Here is a 25289-nt window from a genome sequence, read left to right on the forward strand (position 1 = left end):
CTGCCGCTGCGCGGGAGGAGGCGGCGCGGCCGAGCGAGTCCCCCATCCGGAGGGGACACCCCCAGCCCGGGCTGCGGGGAGGCCGCCCGGCCCGGCCCGGCCCGCCGGTAGCAGAGGCTGCGCAGGGCGCGGGCCGCCGCCGTCCCGTCCCGGAGCAGGGCGGGGTGGGTGGGGGCGCGGTGCTGCCCTCTCGCCGGGCGGGGGAGCGGAGCGAGGCGGGAAGCCGGCGCCGGGCGCCCGTCTGCCTCCGGCCGGCCGGAGCCATGCGGAGCTGCGGGAGGGCTAGGGGCGCTGCGGGCTGGGCCGCCCCGCTGCTCCTGCTGCTGCTGTGGCAGTGCCTGCTGACGGCGCGGCCCTACAACCTGGACACTCAGCACCCGCTGATCTTCCGGGGGGGCAACGGGACCCTCTTCGGGTACTCGGTTCTCCTGCACGGCCACGGCGAGGAGAGATGGTGAGTCCCCCCCGGCCGGGCCGCCCCTGCGGGCGCCCGTTCCGCCCGTCGCGCTTCTCCCGGCTCCGCTGGCCGCGGCCCCTCACGCTGCCGTCTCTGCCCCGCAGGCTCGTGGCGGGCGCCCCCCGGGCCAGCTGGCCCGCCAACAGCTCGGTGGCCAACCCCGGGGCCATTTTCCGGTGCCGGATCGGGAGGAACCCCCGCGGGCGGTGCGAGCAGCTCCAGCTGGGTGAGTCGGCGGCGGGGGGCGGGCGGGGAGAGCCCGGCGCTGGGCCGCCGAGGGGCGGCGGTGGGGCCCGGGCGGCGGCGGGGTGTCGGGTGTCCCCCCTCCCGGCGCCGGGACGGTCCGTGCCCGCCTGCCGTGATCGCACCGCGGCTCCTCTGCCGCCGCCTTCAAGGCGACGGGCTGCGGGCGGTTTCTCCCGGGTCCTTTCCAGATCACAGTGGCGTTTACCTCGCACTAACCGGCGAGATCAGCGCTACTGCCGAAGGGCAGCAGCGGTGCCACTTTTTTTTTTTTTTTTTTATGCAGACAGAAAGAAATGCACCAAAACTTCATTTAGAGAAGTCGCGTGTGACAGCTCCCGTTCCCACAGTTTTCGTTCGCACCCTTCAGCACCCAGTTCAAAAGCCTCCTGAGAGTTTCGGTCTGTCTCTCGTACATCTCAGCAGAAAGCTAGGCCGGCTTTCAGAGCAGGGGGTGAATGAAATTAGCTCAGAGATGGGGGGTGGAAGTATGTGCCTGAAATGTCTTTTTTCCTGCAAAGCCTTCCCTTCGTAGAAGCCACCCTAAAGTAACTCTGAACCACAGTCGTCTTGCAGATGGGGTCTCCCTGCTTGCAGATTTGTTGAAAAATTGAGTTTCAGAGGAACAAAACTATTTTTGACGGAATCGATTTTTACAGCTCCGGCGTTTAACCTAACTCCTCCCTACCTCCCCAGTCCCCATGCTTGGGAGATGCAACTGGATGCACTTACCCAATTTCCAAGTGTTTGATACTTGTTAAAAAGGACAACACTTTGCAGTGGATTACCGTGAATACGTGTGAATTGCTTTGGGCTCTATTCTTGTCCCCCTTGCATACAGTGCCCCTCATTCTATTCCTAGGCTATGCATAGAAAGCTTCCTGAACTTTCTGTCCTGCTGTGACCAAGACCATCCGATCCGTTAAAACTATGAACTTGCCGCTCAGTAAGGATAAGAAGCGCGGGAAAGGGTTTTGAAAATATTTGAAACCAATGAGAGCGATAGCACACCATAAACCGATGGGCTTTCAGGGCAGAATGCAGCATTCTGTGACAAAAATGTTAAAACAGTTACTTCTCTACACATCTGTGCATAGCGCCTAGAACTGATGGGTTCTATCCATTTTTTTTCCTACGGATAGAAATAAGAACTATTTTTTTGTAACGAAGCTATGAAAACCTAAGATACTTCAGCGGTACTTTACTTGTAGCCACATAAGGAAAAGGCAAGCAGTTGCTTGTAGAAAGAACTGCAATTAAACTTCCAGCCCAAGTAGTTCTTTTTTTTTTTTTTTTTTTTTGAGTAATTTCATTCCAATATTAAACCTATTGAACAATTATATTCAACAAAGAGCTTTTTTTCTCCAACTGCTTGTTTGTAAGACGAGGCTTGCAAAAGTCAAAGAAGTCAACTACAGTGGTGATGAAATAGCATATGCTAAGAGGCAATAAACCCCTACTCCTGGATTGGAGGTAAAAAGTCCTTCACTGCATGGGGGAAGGAAAGGAGGGACAGGTAGAAAGTTTCAGGTTCTTTGAAAACTACATACATCTGCGATACTTCTTGACTGACTCATTTAGCTAGCGGAGAAGCAAAAACTCTGACGAAGTAACTTGATGGGCTTTTCCTCAGTAGCTTAGGGGATTCTAAACAGAATGATGCAATAGATGAATGAAAGTGTTTATGTGGTTCCAAATGCTTAATTTAACACAGCTTCTATTCCTGTCTTTAGAAGCCACAGGTTACACAGTGAGGTTTACTGTCCTGTCCTGCACTTTTAAAACCAGTGATGCCACAAGAGATTTTAGCAAAATGTTTCCCTTAGTGCTAGATGACATCTTTACATCACTAAGGTACATCTACGGTATTTCTGAAGTTAGATACTGAGAAGTGCTCTATTGTAAAACAGGTCAGTGAGGTCAATGAAGAAGGCAAAGGCAGTTGTGGTGCATGGGATGTAAATGAAGTAGGATAGTATCTGAGGTTTGTTAAGCCTCTGCCATCCTGCTGAGCAGTCACAGAAATACACAAGGGAACTTGACATTGCAAAGTTGAACTTAATTATCTCTTGTCTAACTCATTCAGGCTGTCAGCAACTTTTGGACTGAATGGTTTTATCAACACTGTGTCTTTCAGTCAGTGACCTCCTCATTCTTCTGCTTGGATTCTTGCCAGTGATGAGTTTGGGTTCTGATCTCATGGAATAGGGTAATTTCCTCTGAAAAATATGCATGGATATATTGTATTGCTGGGACAGGCAAATTGAGAAAAAGCTATTTCTATGTTTCTCTTAAATACTTTTAGTAAAAGACTCTTTGGTGTAGTAAGTTTCTAGTTACGAATCATAGAAATGTCGAAGTGACAACAGGCAATAGAAGTGAGTTTTTCAGATGTTGGGCCTCTAATAAATGGATATGAATTACTTAGAAAGATAAATATGTTAAAACACTTAGTTGCTATTTTTCACGAAAGTAGCCTTGAACCTGGCATAACTAATGAAAGATTCATGCACAATTAGGAAGCCTCTGATCACACAAAACTGCTGTTGTATTTTTTATGTCACACGTTCCTATCTGCTTCCTCAGTAGAGGAAGAGTTGCTGGGAGTAGTCGTGTGCTGCAGGCATCCCAGCGTCTGGAAATAACTCATCCAGGCATGCTTTAGAGAATTTTAATGTTGTTCAGGGTATTGCAGGGACCTGGGCTGGTTTAAGAGCCAAGAGAAGCCATGAGATACACTAGAAAATCTTTGTCTTCCGAGCCCCTCACTGGCACTTTTAAATCTCTCTCTGATTGCTGAATACAGGACTAATGTTTTGAGAGTTTCTTTTCTAGTTCTAGTACTTCTGCCAATGGTGTCAAATATTCTAGAGTGCTGATTTATTTGTATTTGGAGTAATTTTAAACAATGGCTTATGTTAGTTGCCAAGGCTTGTAATCAAGCTCTAGGCACAAATACAAAATAGAATGCTTCAGGTTTGTTATTTGGAGCACTAAGTGCCCGTCTTCTACCAGTGTTCTAGTTTTTTGAATTTCAAAACCTTGCCCACGTGAGTTTGGGGTACATAGATTATTGCAAAGGAACTTGCACGAAGTTCTTTAGATGTTTTGACCTATTACATTTTGGACTTGCAAAACATTACAGAAATTTTTCAACAAAATTGCTCCCAGATTTGAAACAGAGTGATTCACTGGCTAAAAATACAGGATGCAATTTACAAAATTTGCCATCCAGTCTTAAAAAAATAAATAAATAATTAACTATGGATGTACACAGTAAATTCAGTGCATGTTGTTTAACAGAAGTCCAAAAACCTCTGCCCTCTGTTTCAGCTTTCCACCCTTCAAGTCCCTGCTACAGTTAACCTATGAACAAATTGCCCTCTAGCTCCCCCAGCTGAATCATTACAGTGGAAAAGTGAACAGTTAATGGTTTTCCCCAAAAATCTGACCTGTGTTTGTTCAACTTTGATTTCAGTAAGTTTTGCCTGTGGTAGTTCAGCTTTTTGATCTCACTTGCATTACTCACACCCTGCCTGTGATCTCCTTTGAAATAGCCATACTATTCCAAGGAAGACAGGACCTTTCTGGACCTAGGTCTCTTACAGAGTTATGGAAACAGCCGGCACTTAACTAAGATGTTTTGGGTAGAAGTGGTTTGCAGGACATAAGAGGGATAAGACCTATCAAATTGTGAAAAGAGAAAAGATTGCCCTGGATGAAAAAAAAAAAAAAAGAGTCTGATAAGGCCCTGACATCTAGGAGTAGGATATCAGAAAGGTTGTCGTCTTTGCAGTAGACTTCATAGTTTTAAGCAATTAGCAATAGGACCAGAGGCGTTCTGGGATAAGAAGGATTGTGGCAGGCTGCTGGGCATGGAAAGCACTGGAGCAAGTTACATAAAACTGGTTTCTCAGATGACATTGCAAACATCTGTATTAGAGTCCTTGAGGCCAAAGCTAGAAGTGGCTTTATAAGTTGTGACCTTATTTATATGCGATTGTGCTGTTTCTATGGATGCATGCAGCGGGGATTATAGCAGAAGTGTATCTTCCAGCTGTGTAATGTACACAGACTGGGCAATTACTTATCTCTCAGTGACTTCATGACAGCGTGTGCTCCTTTTCCCTGAGGCAACCAAGCTGCCATGTACTCTTGAGCTTATGCAGTGCTGCTCTGTTGCTAATGCAGAATATAGCATTTTTTCTTCTCATTTGATAAAGCTCTTACAATGTCATACCCTGAGCAGGGGCTCATTGGTGTCTGGGATGTCAAGTTCACCCCTCTCTTGCCTACAAAGGCCTGTGATTTTTAAGGTGGTTGAATACTTACCAGTCAGAGAAAGAGAGAAGACATAAGACATAAGGTCAGCAGAGGGCCAAAGAGAACCTGAATCAAGAACATGTGCTGGAGCCAAGGAAAAGGGGAATACAGTCCACCAAATGTGAAGGAACCATGGTGCTTTTTCTGGTTATGAACCTCTGAAATAGTCACAGGAATGAAGCACTGAGATTAGCGAAACTTTCTCTTATGTCATCATTATCTGGTCTTGTTTGATTTACCAATAGAAAGTCTCAGAGCCTCTTGAGATCTAAATTTATGACATTGATCTTCTCCCATTCTTCCATTTCCTGCAAATCTGCATACACTATAAAGCAAGTCCCAGGTAAGTCATTGTCATAAGAGGATGGAAAGCATTGCTAGAAGGGAGTTACCAGAAGTGCCTTTTGTGATTTAAGGGAGGATTAATTCTTACACATGGGAGTGTAATGGAATTTTGTTTTCTGAGGAGATTTCAATCAGATTAACGTGCTCTATAATTCATGCAAATCATGGAAATGTCTCCCTTAGGAAGTGAGGAGTACTACGTGACAACTCCAAAATTAAATTTCAAAACTAAATTCCAGACTTGTGTCTGAAAATGGTATGTATTCAATATGTGGAAGTTCATGTCACTGACATTAGCCAAGTAGGAGAATTCGGAAGCTTACCGTTTAAACCTCAGTAACTGACCCTGCAGAAAAATCAACTTCTTTTTAGTAGATTTTTAAAGTAATGCATTTTACTTCATTCTTGTCTTGTAGTAGGAGCTCACGTGTTTCTAATTATGATTCCTCAGGTGACCTACAGGAATTATTAAATTACAGTAACATAAAATCTCTTGGCCCAAAGACAATTGAATGTGATTTTACTGTGTGTGCTGAGGTTGGTTCCTGTTTACTTGGATTTTGCATACTATTTGCCTGATGTCTTTGGGAAAGGCACATAGGGGAGGAACTGGTAAAGAAGAGATGAAGGAGAGTCAGATGCTGTGACTGTTGACCATGTGAAGGGTGTTATTTTTGAAAGAAGGTAGAGTACAGTTGTACTGTGAGCAGGATGTGGTGTTCCCTCTGCAGTATGGCAAGGGGTTCCAGACTGCACTCTGGTCTCTCCATCGGAGCAGGGAGAATGATGTTTGGGAAAAGAAGTGGAGAGATAGTACAGAAGTAGAAGAAATCGAGGCTCCAGCAGTTTCTTCAGACAAATGTCATTTGCTAGGCCTGTCACAAAACAGTAGGGAACAAGCTCTGAAATAAAGATGGTTGTTGGGTTTTATTCCTACAAATGCTTCTCCTGACCTTTTCTTACCACATGATAAAGAATTGTCTCGATTCCATTAATTTGGTATTTTCTCTCAAAAAGTCCATGACATTCTAGGTATAAAATAATTGAAATCAGTGTTGGTTGTGAGAATGTATGTAGCAAAGCCTGCAGTCATTCATCTTTCTCCTGGCTACTGAATAGACTAGGTGTATCCCTTTATTCCTTATGGAAACTTATGATTAAGTTTCCATACTTAATCAATATTGTGCAGTTGTATGTCCTGTAAAAGGAATTCAACAAGTCCACTAAATTAGGAGTGTATTTACTTAAACTGTCTAATGCATTGGACAGTAATAAATTTCAGCTCTGGTGTGAGCACAGTTTGGAGCAGGGGTTGATTTATGGCATTTTTCCTGTTGGACAATGTCCCTGTCAGCACTGGCACTCTGTGACCCAAATTGGCACCCTATTCTGTGAAACTAAACCCCTTAAACCTCAAAAGTTTTGGGTTCACCAGTAACCATGTTGAATCTGGGAAAGTCTTAAAAATTGTGCAAAAGAGCTTGTTCAAATGACGTGACGTGTTTCCTTACTTTATAAGAAGTATTTTCATAAACTGTGTGATGCTGATGCATATAAAATACTGGTTCAATAATTTGATTAATGCTTATTCATACAAACATCTTACAAATTAAAAGCTTGCTTTATGTAACTTAGAATACTTTTAAATGTGTAGCTTCTCCTTACTGTGGGTACCACTACTGCTTTCTAGAAGGAAGGAAATATTTGCTATCTTGGCAATACTGTAGCCTTTTGGGGGGGTTAGAATAAATTTCACTATGTTCTCTAAGGTTTTACAAATTAACTCTCCTTAAGAACAAAAACAAAGAGCTAGTGCTGAATAAATGCAACAGTGCAAGGAGTACACAGGCCATGCATACATAGTGATCTGACATCCCCAGTAGAGACTGTAGTTATGTACCCTTTATTTGACAGCCATTTGCAGCAGAGACCATTTTAAGGTCTGCTACCAATAGATATGTAGTTGGAGAGATGTTTGCTAGAGTTTAGGTAGCACTCATGGGTATTACTTGTGTTTCTTATGAACTTTTAGGCTGAAGAACACTTGCAAAGACAGCCCTTCATCAGATTGACTGTAATGTCACTTTTTATCTTAATTTCAATAACGATGGCAAAGCCAGTCCTCACTGCCAACCTATCATGTTCAGAACCAATATGCCCTCTTTGGCCACATGCAGTTGTACTTTTGTTGAAGCAGAAAGTGAAAAGACTACACGACCTGTGTAAGACAGAGACAGAGGTCAGATCCACCAAACCTGAGTTACTGTGGTCTCCCCGTAGAGTTCTTGGGGGTTCCTGTTACCCACCATGTGGCCCTTCAGCTTGTCCCCCTGTCTTTGTGTCCTAGGCAACCCCAGTGGAGAGCGCTGTGGGAAGACTTGTTTAGAAGAGCGTGATAATCAGTGGCTGGGTGTCAGCTTATCAAGGCAGCCAAAAGAAAATGGATCTATCGTTGTATGTATTAACCGCTGGAGCTGCGTGTCTGTCTGTCAGATTGCCTTCACCTTTCTTACGCTTCTGTGTCAAATACCATGTTTGGTTTTTATCCATAGGCTTGTGGACATAGATGGAAAAATATCTTTTATGTAAAAAACGAACACAAGCTCCCATATGGTATTTGTTTTGCCGTCTCTTCTGATTTTCGAACTGAACTGAGCAGAAGAATATGCCCATGCTATATAGGTAAGCAGAATGCTTGGGTCCTTTGTAGGAAAGGGTAAGGTGCATAATTGCGTGGTGCAGAGTTTGTGAAGAGCCTGTGTTGCTTTGAGCAGGCTTTCTGCAGCCAAAGGTTTGAAGATAGAGTGCTGATGATATGAGCCCAACTCATGATGTAAATTTGTTAGCAAGATGTTTATCACTACAAAGAAAAGCCTCTCTCAACAGGCAAAAAAAAAATAGTTTAAAAAGGGCATCAGAATACTTGCTTCTTGGACTAGATCACTGAAGGATGTGTGCTTCTCAAAAATAGACTAGTAGAGGACATCCTTCCTTCCTTCACTGTGTCATTTACTTGCTCTGCTCAGGAGAGTGCCTCACACCAGAGCAGCAGTAATACCTGCAAGTGATTGTTGCCATCTGCTCCTTACCCTTTAATACAAATCTGGTGAATCCTCGACACAGTGTGTTCCTTACTTGCCTCCTGCCAAGGCCATTGCTGTAGCACGAGACCTTCAGTGGTCTTTCCTCAGAGGACTTCAGGAGCAGAATAAGAGTCAAGACCTGAAGCTATCAAACTAGTCCATCCCTGCCTTCCCTTTCATACCTACCTCCCATCCAGGAGAACAAACTCATGACCCTGCCCCTTGCCAATGCAAGGAAGAGCTGACAATCTGGCCTTTCTGTGCAGACTGATAGAGTAATGCCATCAAACATCCTGGTGCTGGCTTTGGAGACTCTTCCGAGCATTGGTGAAATCATGCTTTTGTCTTCGGAGACTTTTTAAGTGAACAAATCTATGGATGAGATGAAGGGAAACCTGATGGGAGGCAGCTAGCAAAGAAAAGCAGGAAAACAGAGCTGGGAGAGTTGGATGTAAAGACAGCTGCTAAGGATGATAGATACCAATACATCTAAGAAAGCCGTAACAAAAGCCCTTCAAAGCACTAGTGGAGTATCAGGGCAACTCCTATCAAGATATGTAAACCTGTTAATCAGATTATGCCTCAGTTATACTGAGCGAAAGAGAAGAGTCAAGCTTACCTAGCTGTACTGCTCAAACAATTTGTGCTATTTCATTCATGGAACAATTTAAAAAGGAAAGTATGGCCTTTAAAGTCACAAGATTTCAAAGGCAGCTCTGATCAAGTGATACATAGTGCTTTGAGTTTGTTACAATACTATATTGAAGCTAAAGGCTATATAGTGGAACTAGTGTTTTTAGTTTTATTAACAGAATTGAAAACCAACGTTGGTTTGGTTTGTTTTTTTTTAACTTGACCCAATTTCTGTTGAAAACCTGGTAACAAATCCTGAAACTACATGCTTCTTACCCTTTTTAATATTTCTTGCCCATTTCCAGATCATGTGCGAAAGTTTGGAGAAAATCATGGGTCATGCCAGGCTGGAATGTCTAGTTTTTACATTGAGGTGTGTATTAAATAAACCAGACTTCTCTCTCTCTATATATATATATACTTCCTTATATGTATACATGCGTAATGGTGTGTATGTAAATGCAAACATTAACAGTGTCTTTTATTGTGGGAGAGAAACCCCAGACTTTTCTCATTTCTTTTTAAATTAATCTTGATAAGACTTGCATGATAATTCCCAACTAATACGTTTACTTTTTATTCCCAACAATACTTTTACACCTTACTAAATCCAAAGTTACTTTTTGTCTGGAAAAAGAGCATGAATATAACAGAGTATGAAGCTTTATTATTCTCTTCAAAGTAATCTGTTTGGTGTAACGTTAACACTAGTAATTCTTACCTTCTTGCTTTACAGAGTAATAGTCTGTATTATTTAATCTCCATTTCACCTGAAGGTTGTGATTTCTAAAAAAACTTCTGAGAAGAGAATATCCTGTTTGTCGTTCTCAAGTTGTTCACAGCTGAAAGTTTTTATTAACTCTATTTTCAGAAAGTCTGAAAACTGGTGTGTGTGTAGCGTGTACTGTGGTAATCCCCCAGTACTGAGCCAGATGCTTCTCTAGTAGCACTTCATTGAATTCACAGGAGATCTAAAGAAAAGCATTTGACTTGTTTTGCTTATTTTCATGAATATCATATATCGTACTCATATCATCATATGAATAACATGGCTTTGTTTTATTTTTCTTTTAGGACTTAATTATAATGGGAGCACCTGGATCATTTTATTGGACTGGTTCTGTTTTTGTATACAATACAACTGCAAATACAATCCATGCTTATACAGATTCAAATAACCAAGTGAAGTTTGGCAGTTATCTAGGTACTTAAAAATATTTAATACTTTAGCTAATTCTTTGGCTTATATTTTTGTAAATAGGTGATCGAGTGCACAGAGTTTATCAGTGCTTTCTTTATTAATCCCAGAGGCCACAGTTCTAAAGATGTGCTCTGATTTTGTTTAAATATTATTTAAGACCTTCCTCTCTGTTCTTTTTACATGGAAACTTCTCAAACATTGGATTTCTGTTTTTAGCATCTCTCCACTGAGTTTCTATCATTTCTTGATTTAGAAGGTAGAGATATGCTTCTGATTAACAGTGGTGTGCACTTCACTGTCAAGTCTGAAATGCTGCCAAGGGCTTTCATAGCAAAAGACATAATGATTTCACATATAACAGAAATATGAAAAGTTTGTTACAGCACAAGCTGCAAGGAAACAAGTCTTAATTGCATTGTCAATAAGGGGAAGTATGGTATGATTTAAGAGACAAACTTGTGTCCAATTATGATGATTTTTTCTTTTTATTCCAACCATATCTTGGTCTGGATACATGAGAAGGCGAACCTTATCTACAAATGTCTGCAAAGAAAACCATGAAGCTCCTACTCATGTACTTATATCCAAGTAATGAGGTGAACTTAGTGCTAGAATTTGTAGGGGTTTATGCCAGGAACTATCAGCAGCTTCAGTTTTCTCACTACATGTAAGAAAACCTCGTCTGTCCTTCCTGAACTCCTGAGCAAGAATATTTTTGCCTGTAACCACTGGTTTTTGCATTTTCCCATTCATAAGTCTGGTTCACATGAATAAACATTTCCTGTTTCTGATTTCACTCTTTTGACGATAGGAAGCAGGCATACATCATGAAATAACTATTACCAAATACAGAGTGGCCAACACATCAGAATTCAGTACTGAGCCTTGCTTGGGCTCTGCAGGAAAGTCAAGCAAAAGAGATGCTGGATGGTAAATGTGATCAGATACCCAGATCACTATGGTTAACCAGTAACATTTCTAACCTTTCATATGACGAATGAAAAACTGCAGAGCGAGTGCTTGCTCTAGCTTTTCAGTAGCAATCAACAGAAAAATTATTGCACTTGTCTGGGGCAAAAAGCTCATTCCAGATTTCTGCTCCTATAAGCATAAGAGTGAGAATTTCTGTAATGAATGAGTCAAATCATTGATAGCCAAAAGCCAGATACAGGCAAATGAGTGAAAGCTTGCATAAGGACTGTGCTGGGAAGCGTGCAGGAAAGGCCTCCCTGCATATATGTGGTCTCTCCTAGTTCCTTTGGCCATCCAGGACCTCAGATCAGCTGGAGTTTGCTTCACAAATACTTCTCCAGTGACCTGATGCAACTGAAACAGCCAGCACACTGGCTTGGCAGAGCCATGTGTCTTCTAAACTTGCCCTTTCTACAGGAAAGTGAAGAAAGGGGCCATGAGCGCGTCTGCGTGTCTCTACAGTAGCAACTGTGATAAACCTTAAAATTGGCATTGTTACTACTTAAACCTCCACTTTGTTCTCTCATAATAATACATAGTGTAGTTGAAAGAATGTAAAGGTACCTTCCTTCCCTTACTTCAGCTTCTGTTCTGTCCCATCTTTGGCCTTATAATAAGGCCAAAATCTGTTTAGGGTTAATTCTGTTACCAAAGATTTTTATTTTTTTTTTAAGTCTGAGTTTGCTTCTCCATTAAATAATGAACAAAAATATCTTTACTGAGTGGTGGAAGTATATTGTGGCCAGGGTGTAATTCAAGCACGTGACTAGATGTTACTTACACTATCTTTCTGGCAGCAACTGAGAAGTTGGCTTCTTTGTTTACATTTTTCATTAAGCTGTCAAAGAGTATTAATTAACAAATTAATTTTAACATTTTAATACCACAATAAAAATGAGGACTGTCTGATCACTGTACTTCTTTTTGGTGTGTTTGGCTTTTTGGGGTTTTTGGGTTTTTTTTTTTAAAAAGTTCATTAGAATTACCAATGTTTATACTTCAGCAAAATGAAAATAACTAGAAAATAAAGGTCAGAGGAGGTAAATGAAGGTTCATCTGCTTAAGCTTAATTTTTTGTTGAATAAGTAAAAACTAGGTGTTGACCTTTAAATGATAAATTGCCTTGTTCACCTCTTAGCTTAAAATAAAAGAAAAAGCTGGCTTAATAAGAATTTGAATTCTAGACAGTTATCTTCATAGATGAAAGATTTAAGGCTTCTTCTCATCTGATCCAAGATGATTTTTCCATTTTCTCTGCATGCTGTGAAAATCAACAGTCATTCAGTAAATGCAAGAGTAGCAGAATATGTTAACTGTCTTTCGTGTTTCAGCTTAGCTATAATGTATTCTGGAAAGAGTACGGATGACTTGTGTAGCTACAGATTAAGGCATTAGCTTTCAGTTTGCAATTCTGTGGCTGGATGTCTACACCAAAATATGGTCCTGTTTGTTAAGAGCTGTCTCCACATATAGCAATGCTTTGTTATGTATATGCATTTACAAAAGCTGATGCAGTGTTCTCTTATTACATAATCAAGCTTTTGCTCCGGTTTGTTCCTGACATTTTCATACACGTATATCTACAGTGCTCTCTGTGTGCGTATATATATGTGCACATGTGCATAAGTAGCACTGCATTTCATTTTTCTACAGTCTAGTTGCAACAATAGTGAAAGAGTAACAATTGAATCGAGTGTTTCCATATTGCACTGTATGGACTTTTGATCATTTTTATTTGTATTACAATATGGACTCACTGAACAATTACAGAGTATGCTTTAACAGGAGGTGTTTGCCATTTATTTTATTGGCTTTTAAAGTATGGCAGATAATTGCATTCCTGGGAAGAAATGAGTGTTTCTGATACTTGTTTCTGCTTGCTGGAACTACTGTTTGTATTGACCTTTTGCTTATATATCAAAAACTTTTGTTTCCATTGCTAACTTACGTGAGGTCTGAATGTCAGACTCTCAATAATTTGTGGTGTTGACAGCTTTTATACGTCATGATCCCATTTTTTTTCTTTGTATAGTATTTCCGGTATTGAATAGTGCATTGCTAATTTACAGGATACTCTGTTGGAGCTGGACATTTTCTGACGTCAGCCAGTACAGAAGTAATTGGAGGGGCTCCCCAACAGGAGCAGACTGGTAAAGTAAGAGATTGTCTATACTACTGGTCTGAAGAATATACCCCCACATACCTACCTGCGATTTTCCAATTTAGATTAACGTATTAAAGACAAGTATCAGATAGATATGATTTCTCACGGGGAGAAAAGTCAAAGAAGGAATGAGGGAAGATAATCTTAGATAATATTGCTGTGAACTATGGTGTTAAAAAAGGTATGGATAGGAAATAGGAAATAGCTGTTCCTTGTGGTGTCATGTGTTGCTTTGCTGATTCTCTAGCACATGCTGTAGAGAAAGCACAGCGAAGTATTTCAGATTACAGTTTGCTGAACTCCACTTATTTTCTTGTCATTTTAGGCATACATTTTTAGCATTGAGAAGCAACTAAATATTCTATTTGAACTAAGGGGTAAAAAGGTAAGTCTTTCATGTAACTTTTCTGCACCTTAGAACTTCTAGAACGTCTTCCTCAAAATTCAAAAATAATGTGATTTCTTGTTTGCACACAGCTTGGTTCTTACTTTGGAGCTGCAGTTTGCGCTGTGGACCTGAATTCAGATGGCCTCTCAGACTTGCTAGTTGGTGCTCCAATGCAAAGTACCATCAGAGAAGAAGGGAGAGTTTATGTCTATATCAATTCAGGTTCTGTAAGTATTTTCTCTTAACACATGGTAACGCAGTTGTTCTAGTATAACAAGCTAAGAAGAAGCGATGTCTTCTCTCATCATACAGTATTTCAGGATATAGGAAAAACAACTCTAGAACTGTGAGGACAATCATAGTGGGAATGTGTAGCACACCTGCCGAGACTAGCTGTATAAAGTGTAACACACTGGTATTTACACTAGTGTTAGAACTGAGGACAGACTGGTTTTATTTCTTCAGATGGTGACAGTCTGCCACTGCAGCCTCTTTACAAGCTCTCCTCCATTGCCATGCTTGCCACCGAGCTGGCATGTGAAGAGCAACTTATTTAGCACTCAGAAACAAACAAGGAATGAAAAATTTGCGTGGTTGGTGGTACCAGTCAGGAAAGAGACAGTCCTCAGTTTGACAAATAAAGTAACTGGACAGATCATGCTTTACAATTAGCTTCCTTTTATTCGTTTTAAGGATCAGAAGTGAAGGTATAATCACTATTTTGTGGCTTTTGAATTTGTCTGGCTTTGTAAATTTTGTCTTCGTGTTTTATTTCCCTTCCTTTCTCTCCACACTAATATATAATTCTCTTATGCTTGCAGTTAACATTTTTTTAACAGGTTTTCTTCACAGAGAGCTAAGTCATTCCAGGATACATACAACTAACTACGGCACACACAAAGCTCTGAAGCAGCTACTGTTTAATACTTTTCAGCAAACACAGTTTTCTCAGAGCAGTAGGCCCCTGTATTCTGACAGAAGCTTGCTGTTGTTTACAGGTCTTTGCTGTGGGAACACATTGCTGTTCTGTTTCTTAAAGAACAACTTTCTTACTCTTTATTATTCTTACACTAAATACTGTTAAATAATGCTCACTTCTGTACCAAGGTGTTCAGTAGGATTATATATTGGCTTCCAAGGCAGTTTTAACATTTTTAGTAATATTCCAGGTCACCTGGAAGATGCTCTGTTAATGTGCTGTTGACTCTGTTTTCCTTCAGGAGGCAAAGATGGTAGAACTGAACATAGAGCTCAGCGGGAGGGACTCATATGCAGCCAGGTTTGGAGAGTCCATAGCCAATCTAGGAGACATAGATAATGATGGTTTTGAAGGTAAGTATCTGAAGAAAACCCCTTGGGTTTGATTCTCTCAAAGCAGTGGACTGTCACGATAAATAGGAGGCTTATGGAAGTCTGAGAAAACTTTCAGCTGGCAACTTGACCTTTCTTTTCTAGGCCACTGATTTGAAATGCAGCTGCCTCACAGTCATTGGTATGTAATACCAAGAAATTAGGTTCTGTCGCTTTAATAAAGCATAAGGTGATAACATAGTCTGTAACTTTGGGTGATGGACCTCAAGTGGAATCCCTAATCCTGTTTTAGGCATCTTGAGACAACAGTTGGGGAACAATTTGGCGATTTTGCAACATTATAAAAATTACACATTGAGTCAAGATCTGCTTCTGTGTCACCAATGGAAGTGCTAAACACATGGGGATATCGAAAACAGCCTGCAAGTGGAGAAACTGTTGCGGGACTACTTCCCAGTCAGGCCCTCAGGTGACACACAAATTGCCTAGCAGGGTCTCCCAGTGGACGGAGAACACAGGGAAGGACTTTGATGGCCATGCCCCAGTAGTGAATTCAAAATGTTAATGGGGCTTTGAGGGAGCTTTTTCTTCCTATTGGCTATACAGGAGTAACTATTTCATGCATATAAAGTTGTATGCCTAAACAGAAGCTGAAAATATTCTCCATTCTTTCCCCACCACCCAGGCTGAAACACCCTCTCTAAGTATGATATGTGCTGAAATTTCTGTTGATGTTGTTTAGGTGGAACCTCTCAGAGGGCAGACAGTCAGTCTCCAGGCTTGTGTCTAACTTCAGTAATACACATGAAAGTAGTAGACATTGAAAAGAGAATGCCATGTGAAGGTTACAGATAAAAGGTATTTTAGTTACAAAAAAACAGATGGAAGGATATAAGGTGTCTTACAACATCTAGAATGACTCTCATGGCCTTCTATTTCCCTTCTGTGTCCAGTCAGCTGCCTAAAATGTATTTGCTACAGAAAGCCCCATGGTCAACTGCTCTCACCCTCTTTCCTTCTAAGACCATTCACTAGCTCTTTAGGTAGCCTGCAGAAGCACAGCTGACTGAGAGGTCTCCAGCTAGACTGAAGATAAGCAGAGGGGGCCTGGCCCAGCGGCTTCATTCGTCTTGTCATGGTTTCAAACAGAGAGGAATGGCCAGTATTCCTGTCTGAAAGACTGGCATGCGCTTCCCCTCCAGCAGAATGGCCAGCATAAAAGACTGTGTAGGGACAGGATAAAAATACAGCAGGCGTTTTATACTGTTCAAAAATTCGTAAACAGTTTCAGTTTTTCCATCATCAGAACTTGGACTGTATGCAGGGAGCTAATATCCTTTGTGCAAAAACTGTCAGCTTTTTCTGGGCTGTGTCCTTACCAAATCCACCTCTTTTCTTCACGCTTCTGAATTACCCTTTTTATTTGCAGTTATGGTCCAGGTTTCTTCTTTCACTCTTCTGTTTGTCTTGTGTTCTTGGTCCTTTTCCTTAAAGTAGTCTTTTTTTTCTTTTTTTCCCCCCTTCTTCGGTACCTGTTCCTTGAATTTTTGTTGAATTTGATTTCTCCTGTTTTACATTACCTTTACAATTTTATACACAAGTTTCAGTTTTTGCCCCAAAAAATTTGCAAACTGCAGAGAAAAATCGTATCCAAATGTAGGGCTGGGGAACAGAGAAGTAAAATCAAATTAATGGCAGCATAGCAAAGTAGATGTATGACACAGAATATAATGTAAAATGAGCTTCCTAAAACTGCAGAGGGAGGCAGAGCAAACAAGTGGATTAGCTTTGGAAGGGAGCAAAAACATTGAAAAGAAGAAGTGGAGACAATATTGAGAGTGGCAGTAGGAAAAGAAATTTTGCAAGAAAAACAGCTGGAAGCAAAATATAAAGAGAAATTGGGTGTTAGAAGCCATTTGTCTGTAGTAAGTAATAAAAAAGCACAGCAGAGCAAACTTCTTCAATGATCTAAACCATCAGTGTCAGCCCTGTGAAGATGATGGTGTGCGTGTTGGTGTAGAATCTGACCTCCTCAAGAACATATGTGTAATTTTAATTAGTACAGCTTGGCTGTCCTGTTTTCATCTCACCAGTAGGGAGACATAATACATTTTGTGTGTTTTAGCCACCAAAGTATGGATTCAATCAATATGGATTCAGTCAGAGAACTGTTCAGTAAAATCAAATCGTCAGAGCTTTGGTTTTGGTTGGGTGGGATGTACAGTATTCCTGATTTGCAGATAGTTCAGTTTTGCTTACTTGTGAATGAAAGTTCACAATTACTAATTTATATTAGTGACTTTCAAGATGATGTAATTCATCTCCCCCTCCGTCCCTCCACTTTTTGGTTAACAACCTCTGGCTATTTGAACCATGGGGCTTTTTGGTAAGGGCTGTTGAGGGTGGATGGGTGGGTTGGCTGTCTGGTTTATGTGTTGCCACACCCCTCTGGGATTAAATCATGTAGGCATAAATCATACCCTTTGTAAAAACCAGATACCTTAATTTCCTTGTTAAATGCCTGTTCAAGCCTGTTAGCAGCTGTTAAGGACATTTCCTAGAAGAATAAAGGCTTCATTTCAGGCAGTAAGAGTACTTCTTTTGTTTCAGTGATGTAATCCATGTGGGAACAGCAGAGTGCAGGAAAATAACCATAGTTCCATGAATACAAGGCTGCTTTTTTTTTTTTTTTTTTTTTAAAGACCATGATAATTTTGGCTACTCTCCATGGTAACCTCTTAACCATCACATTCAGTATTGGTAGGAACAGGCTTTCTCTTGACCAAAACGGCTGTATTTGGCCCTTGTTTTCCAGAAACGTAGTAGTTGAGGCAGAATCAGATTACTGAGCTGGTCTATATTGTTTCCATTTGCCTTATATCCAGCTTCATCACTTTTTTTGAATTCAGTCAAGTAAAATTGGTCTGGCATGGCATGCATCATGATTTGGATTTCTTTAACTCTTCCTTGTTCATGTTTCCTAGTCAAGTGATTATTGTTAAATTGTTTTTTTCACAGATGTAGCAATTGGGGCTCCACAAGAAGATAATCTAAAAGGGGTTATTTATATATACAATGGCAGGGAAGATGGAATAACGCCATCATTTTCACAGGTATGCTTTCTCAATGAAAAATAAATCAGTCAAGAAAAACCTTAAGTTTAAATTCAAGAGGGTTTTCCCTTCATTTAACACTCAGACCACCTGAGGTACTTTAAAAGACTTCAGAAATTTTTTACATAGTCTGTGATTTCCAGTCATAACATAACCTGTAACACAAAAATAAATTGTTTTGAAGGCCTCAGACAGGGTTTATGGGATATAACATTTGCAGTAATTGAGGAATATTACTTTCAGAGGTATAATTTCACAAGTAAGCATGAAACTGCCTTCAGCAGCAGGATGGTTTTGCTAACATTTTTCATTGGAGATTGTAACTCAGAGATTAGTTTTCCAAGAATAATTTTCTCTGCTGTTTTTTTCATCAGAGAATACAAGGACATCAAGTCAGTAACTCTTTAAGCATGTTTGGACAATCCATAGCAGGTGGCATTGATGCAGATAACAATGGTTATCAAGGTAAATTAAACAATTTTATTTGTTTTTAATTTTTAAAAAAGTAGAGGTTCATAGGGAACAACCCTACAATGCTACTTGTTACTTCTAACAGAAGCAAAATCTGTTACTAAGATGACATGTCACATCTTGCATTTTGGGAAGTAAAACAAAAGCTGAGGCCAAGCAGTCAGTTTTCACAGTCATCTGTTATTTAAGGACTGAGAATGATGTAATAGTAAGATCATAGTGCATAAGAGGAGGAGAAACATAATTTTTATTTTTATGGCAGCCATCTTACCTGCTAATGTCACAGTGAGCTGGTTTGGGCACTAGAAGCATGTTTGTTGTCCAGGCTAGTGAGCTCACCTAAAAATCTTACTGATCTTCGCATAGTCTGGATTTTGCCAGGCGCCACTATGCTCCTTGACTCTCAGTGTGTGTGAACAATACAGTAACCTGACTCAGGGCTCACAGCATTGGATTAAGACTGTTGTGGAGTTCTTGTGGACATGACAGAAAAGTGCTAATTTGGTGTAAAACAACTTATCTGGTTCTGAGTATATACTCATTGCTTTATACATATTGTCAAAATATTTTGACATTTTGCAGATAAGTGTTATGTCAGGTATTGCCTGTCCTGCCCCATGGGTGTGAAAGCATAAAGTTATCATGAACTGCATGTTGTATGCTCTGGCTATGTCAAGAGAAAAGTTATCCAGGTTAATTTGTAATGCTCGGCTAAGAGGTAGTGTACAAGTAGTCTGCTGTCAGGTCACCTGTTGTTTACTGGTTTGGCAGTCATGTACTCAGACCCTTTAGACTCATCTGATGATTCACTTTTGCTACGTCATTTGAGAGGTATATATAGTGTATACTTCTTTCCTTATTGCATGAATAGTTTTCAGTTAGTTTGGAATAGTGAAATATTTTTTTTCTATCTATATGTATAATTTCATACATACAGAACTGAATTGTTTATGTATATGTGTGTGTATATAGTAATATTGAATATTTGAATTAATAACAAGGCAAGCACCTCCTGTTTAGCTGAATTGTCCTTCAGTATCAGCCACTTAAATGTGGAATAGAAATCAAATCATCACGTTACCAATATCTGCAAGTCCAGGAAATTAACATGCAGCGTTAATGGACAGTGGACAAGTATTTGAGGAATCATCCTCTAGATGGAGAACACCACTTTTGAATATAATAATGACTTCCTTCTAATAAATAAAGGGCAAATGGTGTTTTAATGCTGACCAAAAGGTGAATATGCTACAAAATGCTTGTACCCGAGAAGTAATTCCTGTTGACAAATTATGCTTACTCATCTATTTTTTTGTACAGATGTAGCAGTTGGTGCATTTCTCTCTGATTCTGCTGTGGTGCTGAGGTGAGTTTGCTACATTTCAGTGCTTTTAAAGACCATACAATTTAACTGCATTTTTTAATGCAATGTAAAATAAAACTCAGTAGTCTACTTTAACCTCATGATATTCTTCTTGGTATCTTGAACTTCAGTTATTAGGCTCTAGAATTCTCTACAGCTGAAACATTTAAGTAAACACCTTGAAGAAACAAAGTATCATTCTGAAAATTCTTGAGGCAACAAATAATGTGCATACGACTATTTGGATTCCGAAAAATGCAGATAAAAAAATTATAATTATAAAATATAAAAATAGATTGTCAGATATTGTTATATTCTTCAGAGATTTTGTAAACTATTTCTGAAGTGTTTTGTGAACATTAACACTTTTCTATTCTTAGAACAAAACCAGTGATAATTGTTGAAGCTTCTTTAAAACATCTTAATTCAATAAATCGAACTAATTTAAACTGTATGGAAAATGACCAGCCTGCCATCTGTATGAATTTGAAGATATGCTTTTCCTATACAGGACGAGAGGTACCTGGTTATATTGGTAAGCTACTTGAAAAAAATTCCAGTATATGTATTCATTTTAAATGTACCTCTTTAGAGAATAATGCTATGGGTATTTAGTTTATTATGCTTCTGAACTACATTGTAATGATGCCATTTCAGATGGTCCCTTTCATAGCATCATAACTAGATCCGTCATTTTGATAGGTTTTTGAATGAGTTAGTATGCTGTTAGGGTTCAGAAAGAAATAGAGTGCACTTACTCTGTGAACACTTTTTTTACATAGTAGCCCAGGGACCATATTCTGGTTTGCACAGGGCCCAACAGGAGTGTCTGTCAAGTTTGTCTGAACTTTCCATATGCAAATGTCTGGGCTGTTGCTTTGCAATTAAGTGGAATTAATGGTGGGTGAATGTCTTTTCTTAATGTAGAATCAAATGGATTGTTCAGCATGATATTCAGATGTCCTCTAAAAGCAGTCCTCCCAGACATGGACCAAACCACACGAGACTGCTGTAGGATGCAGTCTTCCACTTAGCAGAGAGAAAAGGCATTCCCTCCGTAAAGCAGCTCAAGTGCCTGATCATACCGTTACGGAACGTTATGTGAAAGAGAGGGAGTCCCATCAAAATTACTGAAAACATATCTTGTATTTTGTTTTATGTAATGCTTATTTTGCATTTGGCAAAAACTGGTATTGCTTGAAGCAATATCTATTGGAGGGAATATTCATGGTGAACTTATTTAAAATGATGTACTGTCTAAATTTGACTGTATTGCCTGAGTGCTTTTAACCTGCTTGTCATGTGCTATTTGTAAACTGCAAACAGCCCTGCAAATGCATAGTATACAAAATTAAATTGCTTAAATCTTCTGTATGAGAATATTCAATATCCTTTAGGAACACATTACAGAGAACATACCCAACAATGAACTGTAAAGTTTCGAGTTCAGATCTTTTGAAATTCATATTTGTTGTGAAAAATGAGCAGTCAGACTGGATTATCTTTGCTGAATTTGGACATAAGACCTTTTAACTTAAATAGGAAATTCTAGAGGAAAATCTAGATATCCTAACTTGACTTTGGGCAGAGATTAAGAAGTAATAATTAGTAATGCTCTGAAACTTATTTGCAATTTGTTATCATAGCAATTCATGCTAACTTAAATAGAAAAAACTGTGACAATATTTGTGAGTCTGTTGACTTACCTGTTTGTTGAAATTTCATGTCAGTGCTGTAAGTAACTGAAGCAGGTTTTCTTTAAATAGATTCTGGTACAAAACTATAACTTGACAAAACTATCCCTGATATAAAAGTGTGTATGAGGAATCAGTCATGATGCAGTCAATTTTCAGAGGGCTAGAAGCTTTTGTTAGGTATGGATTTATGTCAGAGAATTTTTAAGTAGAGCATTTAAAAATGGATATTATAGAACATACTTAAGGAAGTGAGTCAGAAGATGTAATTTCTATCATAAGTTCGTTAAAATTATAACACTTAAAGTTTTTATAACTTTTCTCTTGGTTTTATTTTGCAGTACTGCTTTATAATCTGAGTGTTGATGTGAACAGAAAAGTGGATACACAAGCAAGATTTTATTTTTCCTCCAATGGAACATCTGATACAATCTCAGGAAATGTAAAGATTTACAGCAAGAATATTGCCTGCAAAGATCATCCAGCGTTTATGAGGGTAATGTAATTTTCAGTATGTATTGCCCTGTAAATCCTTTGTTTTCCTTTGAAAAGCACACCTGCTGCAAAAGAACCTATTTTGTTTACACTTGCATCACATCATTTTGGAAGTAAAATATTTGTGTTCATAACTTCCACAGTTCATATATTTTAATGCTGATGCTTTCTCAGTTTTCTGTGGGAAAGTCAGTGGGTCTGCCATCTCTTATGTCGGTGAGAGTGTGCATAAGAATAGTAATCAGAGTGATGAAGTAGGACATAAGCGTTCTTGACATTTTTTCATCCTCTTTTGTGGATGACAGATCATAGATTGAGGCTAGTTTGGAGCAACCAAGAAGATGCGGTATAACATACATCTTCTGCTGAACATTGCTGATGGAACTTTCCTATGTACTCTTTAATGCAAAATCTTTAAACTTGTAATTGCACAGAGAAAATGTTTATTATGTTTTGTCATTTGTAACTATTTCAAAGAATACGTGTATGGTGTTGCTCACCTTTTTACTGGGAGTAGATGAGGTAGACTCACCTGATAATAGAACCCATTCCTGATCCATAGGAAGTGAAATGATTGCTGGAAGACAGTCTGTAGTTCGAGGTTTATAGTGTGGTCTGTTTTGTGAATTTGTTGCAAGGAGCCAAAGGCTAGCAAGGCATGAAGAACACTTGTTTGGAGTTGTTTGATATTTTCCTGTAAGGGATGCAGCACTCACCAAGGAAATACTCAGAGAATCAAGAGGTGGAAACAGGGTAGGAAGAGCACTCACGAGAGTTTCATGAAAGAATTTAGAGCTGAGCAGTATGAAGAATGTGCACCGTGCTGAAAAAGTGATCTCTCTACGCCTCTGTTCACAAAAGTGAGGCCTGCACAGATACATCCTTCTCCTGGACATACCAACCCTGAATCCAGGACCAGATTAGTAGTGAACACGGTTAAAGTTCTCTGTCTGTGAAAGTGTATAGACAACTTTGTTGTAAAAGGAATCTGCTGCTAGGAGGGCTTCAAGGAAAAGCCACAGAGGTAGAAGTGCTGCCAGGGCAAGTAGGCATTCAGCAGAAGGCTGTTGGAGACCTAAAAGGTGTCAGCTAGCCAGGGAGGCCTGTACCAAGACCAATAATAGAGATGGTACCAGCTACTCAGCAGGGGGAAGTTGGCTGTTGGTTTCTCCAGAGGTAGAGTTTGATTCAACAGCAACCATCCTTTGAAACTGAGGATGGTACTGACTTGGAAATGAGTTAGTAAGAATCTCATCAGTAAGATCCTAACCTAAGACGGCAGTAGCCTCAAAGTCATTGTTGCCCTGGAGGAAATGAACCTTTATATTCATGCTTGATGTATCCTTCTGAAGGATGAATGAGAGACCTGTCCTGAAAGTAAAAACAACTGCAGTCGGGACAAGGTTATAATATTTTTAAGTTCATTCACTGGACGAGAAATAATAAAAGTGATTTGATCTGTCAGACATCTTAGACTCTTGCCTATTCCAACAAAAATTTTGGAGAATAAATGGGAAAAACTTTTAAGTCCTAAACCACAAACAAACAATAAAAACTAGTGGACACAGAGGAACCATGTTTTATTAAACTCAAAAACCCCCCAGTTTATCTCCTGTAAGACCTTATCTAAGGGGGAAAAGAATTCTTTAAAGAAATACTAAGGACAGGGAGTATTTGAGTGTTAGGGGAAACAAGGGTAATAAAATAATGGACTAGTTTGCCTAGCCTTTTCTTTAAATTTTCTTTAAAATTCTTAAGGTAGCAATTCTGTGACCTTTTGAAACAAACATCTATTAAGATGTTTGGTGCAGTTGGTCTTGCACAGAGTCTGGGAAATAGACCTGATTTTCTACAGCTACAAAAAAACCTGCAGGGAAAAAGTCTCTTCCTTCCTTTTACTTATTTTTTGCTTGTGAGACCATTAGAAGCCAATTCTCCACGATAAAGCTTTGGGGTAGAAAGGAAAGCTTATATTATCTACTGGAAAGTTGCCCAGATGCATCTTAACTGGTAGTTGCACCTAAGTGAATGTTACTTACAGGAGCAATGGCAAATTGCCACTAAGAGTTTTAAAAGTAAGCTAAGAGAGATCTGAGTGACAGCTGACCTTGTACAGATTGCTGTACCAGCATCAGCAGGTATTTGTGTAGGAGGAAGGATATGATTTGGCTCATCAGTTCCTATAGTTTATCATTAGTATTTTTTCCTCCATATAATTCAATTTTCTTTTTAATTCTTAATTAATAGCATTATAAGCATCTCCTTCCACCCACTGAGGTTTCTGTACTTATATGAAGCTTCTAAAGTTAAGTAAGTGTGAATGTCTGTCAAGTACAGTCCTTGCAAGAGACAGTGTACGTTTTATGTATTTTGAGTAAAGCCTAATTAATAGCTAATTAGTATAATGGAAGTAATATAAAGCAGATGCAGAGAAGACCTTGTGGAAAATTATTATGAATTAGATAATATGTGATTTGGCCAAAGCAAGCTTGCAGTTAAGAATTAAAGTAGTGGCCATGTGGAGGGACAATCAATGTCTGTCTATCTCCTACACTTAGGGAATAATTTAATCAGGTTTGCTATTGTTAGTACTTGGTGCTTCAAGCTGTTCAGTTTCCACGAGTGGGTAGTTTGGGCTCTGATATGCAACATTCCTACACAGTCAAGGGTTCATGTACAAAATGGGCATTTATTGAGGAGTTTAATCTTTTTAATACAGAGTAGGAAATAGGGAGAAAAATAAAATGCAGTCATGACCTGCTTTAGTGGTAGCATGGGAGAACTTTTGATTTCATACAGAAATATCCATGGGTTTTGTCTGACATTATCCCACTGGTTAACTTTCTCCATTTTAGCCAACCTTTGCCTATTTTTCTATTTGGGGAGTACAGCATTTCATAGGTGTGTAAGGCAGTATTATTGACAGAAAGAGGTTCACTATTCAATGACTTATTTTAATATAAGAATCTTACATTCTGAAATGCCTGATGCTGTCATTGAATGAGTTATGCTTATCTGTGTTTCTGATTACCT

General features: G+C 39.6%; 1 protein-coding gene across 2 annotated transcripts in view; it reads left to right on the forward strand.

Annotated features, from left to right (window-relative positions):
* Positions 1–205: 205 nt before the first annotated feature.
* Positions 206–25289, forward strand: part of ITGA4 (integrin subunit alpha 4) — a 38764-nt gene continuing 13680 nt past the window's right edge. For both annotated transcript variants that reach the window (XM_074829272.1, XM_074829273.1), the window contains exons 1-15: positions 206–454; positions 562–683; positions 7716–7822; positions 7921–8050; positions 9390–9457; positions 10159–10288; positions 13327–13412; positions 13747–13806; positions 13899–14036; positions 15030–15141; positions 18139–18233; positions 18608–18698; positions 20025–20070; positions 20448–20602; positions 22103–22257. In XM_074829272.1, coding sequence (XP_074685373.1) covers positions 264–454; positions 562–683; positions 7716–7822; positions 7921–8050; positions 9390–9457; positions 10159–10288; positions 13327–13412; positions 13747–13806; positions 13899–14036; positions 15030–15141; positions 18139–18233; positions 18608–18698; positions 20025–20070; positions 20448–20602; positions 22103–22257 — 1686 coding nt within the window. In that variant the 5' untranslated portion in view covers positions 206–263. The remainder of the gene's footprint in view (positions 455–561; positions 684–7715; positions 7823–7920; positions 8051–9389; positions 9458–10158; positions 10289–13326; positions 13413–13746; positions 13807–13898; positions 14037–15029; positions 15142–18138; positions 18234–18607; positions 18699–20024; positions 20071–20447; positions 20603–22102; positions 22258–25289) is intronic.

Source organism: Strix aluco, chromosome 6 (genome assembly GCF_031877795.1).
Source record: "Strix aluco isolate bStrAlu1 chromosome 6, bStrAlu1.hap1, whole genome shotgun sequence".
Taxonomy (NCBI): domain Eukaryota; kingdom Metazoa; phylum Chordata; class Aves; order Strigiformes; family Strigidae; genus Strix; species Strix aluco.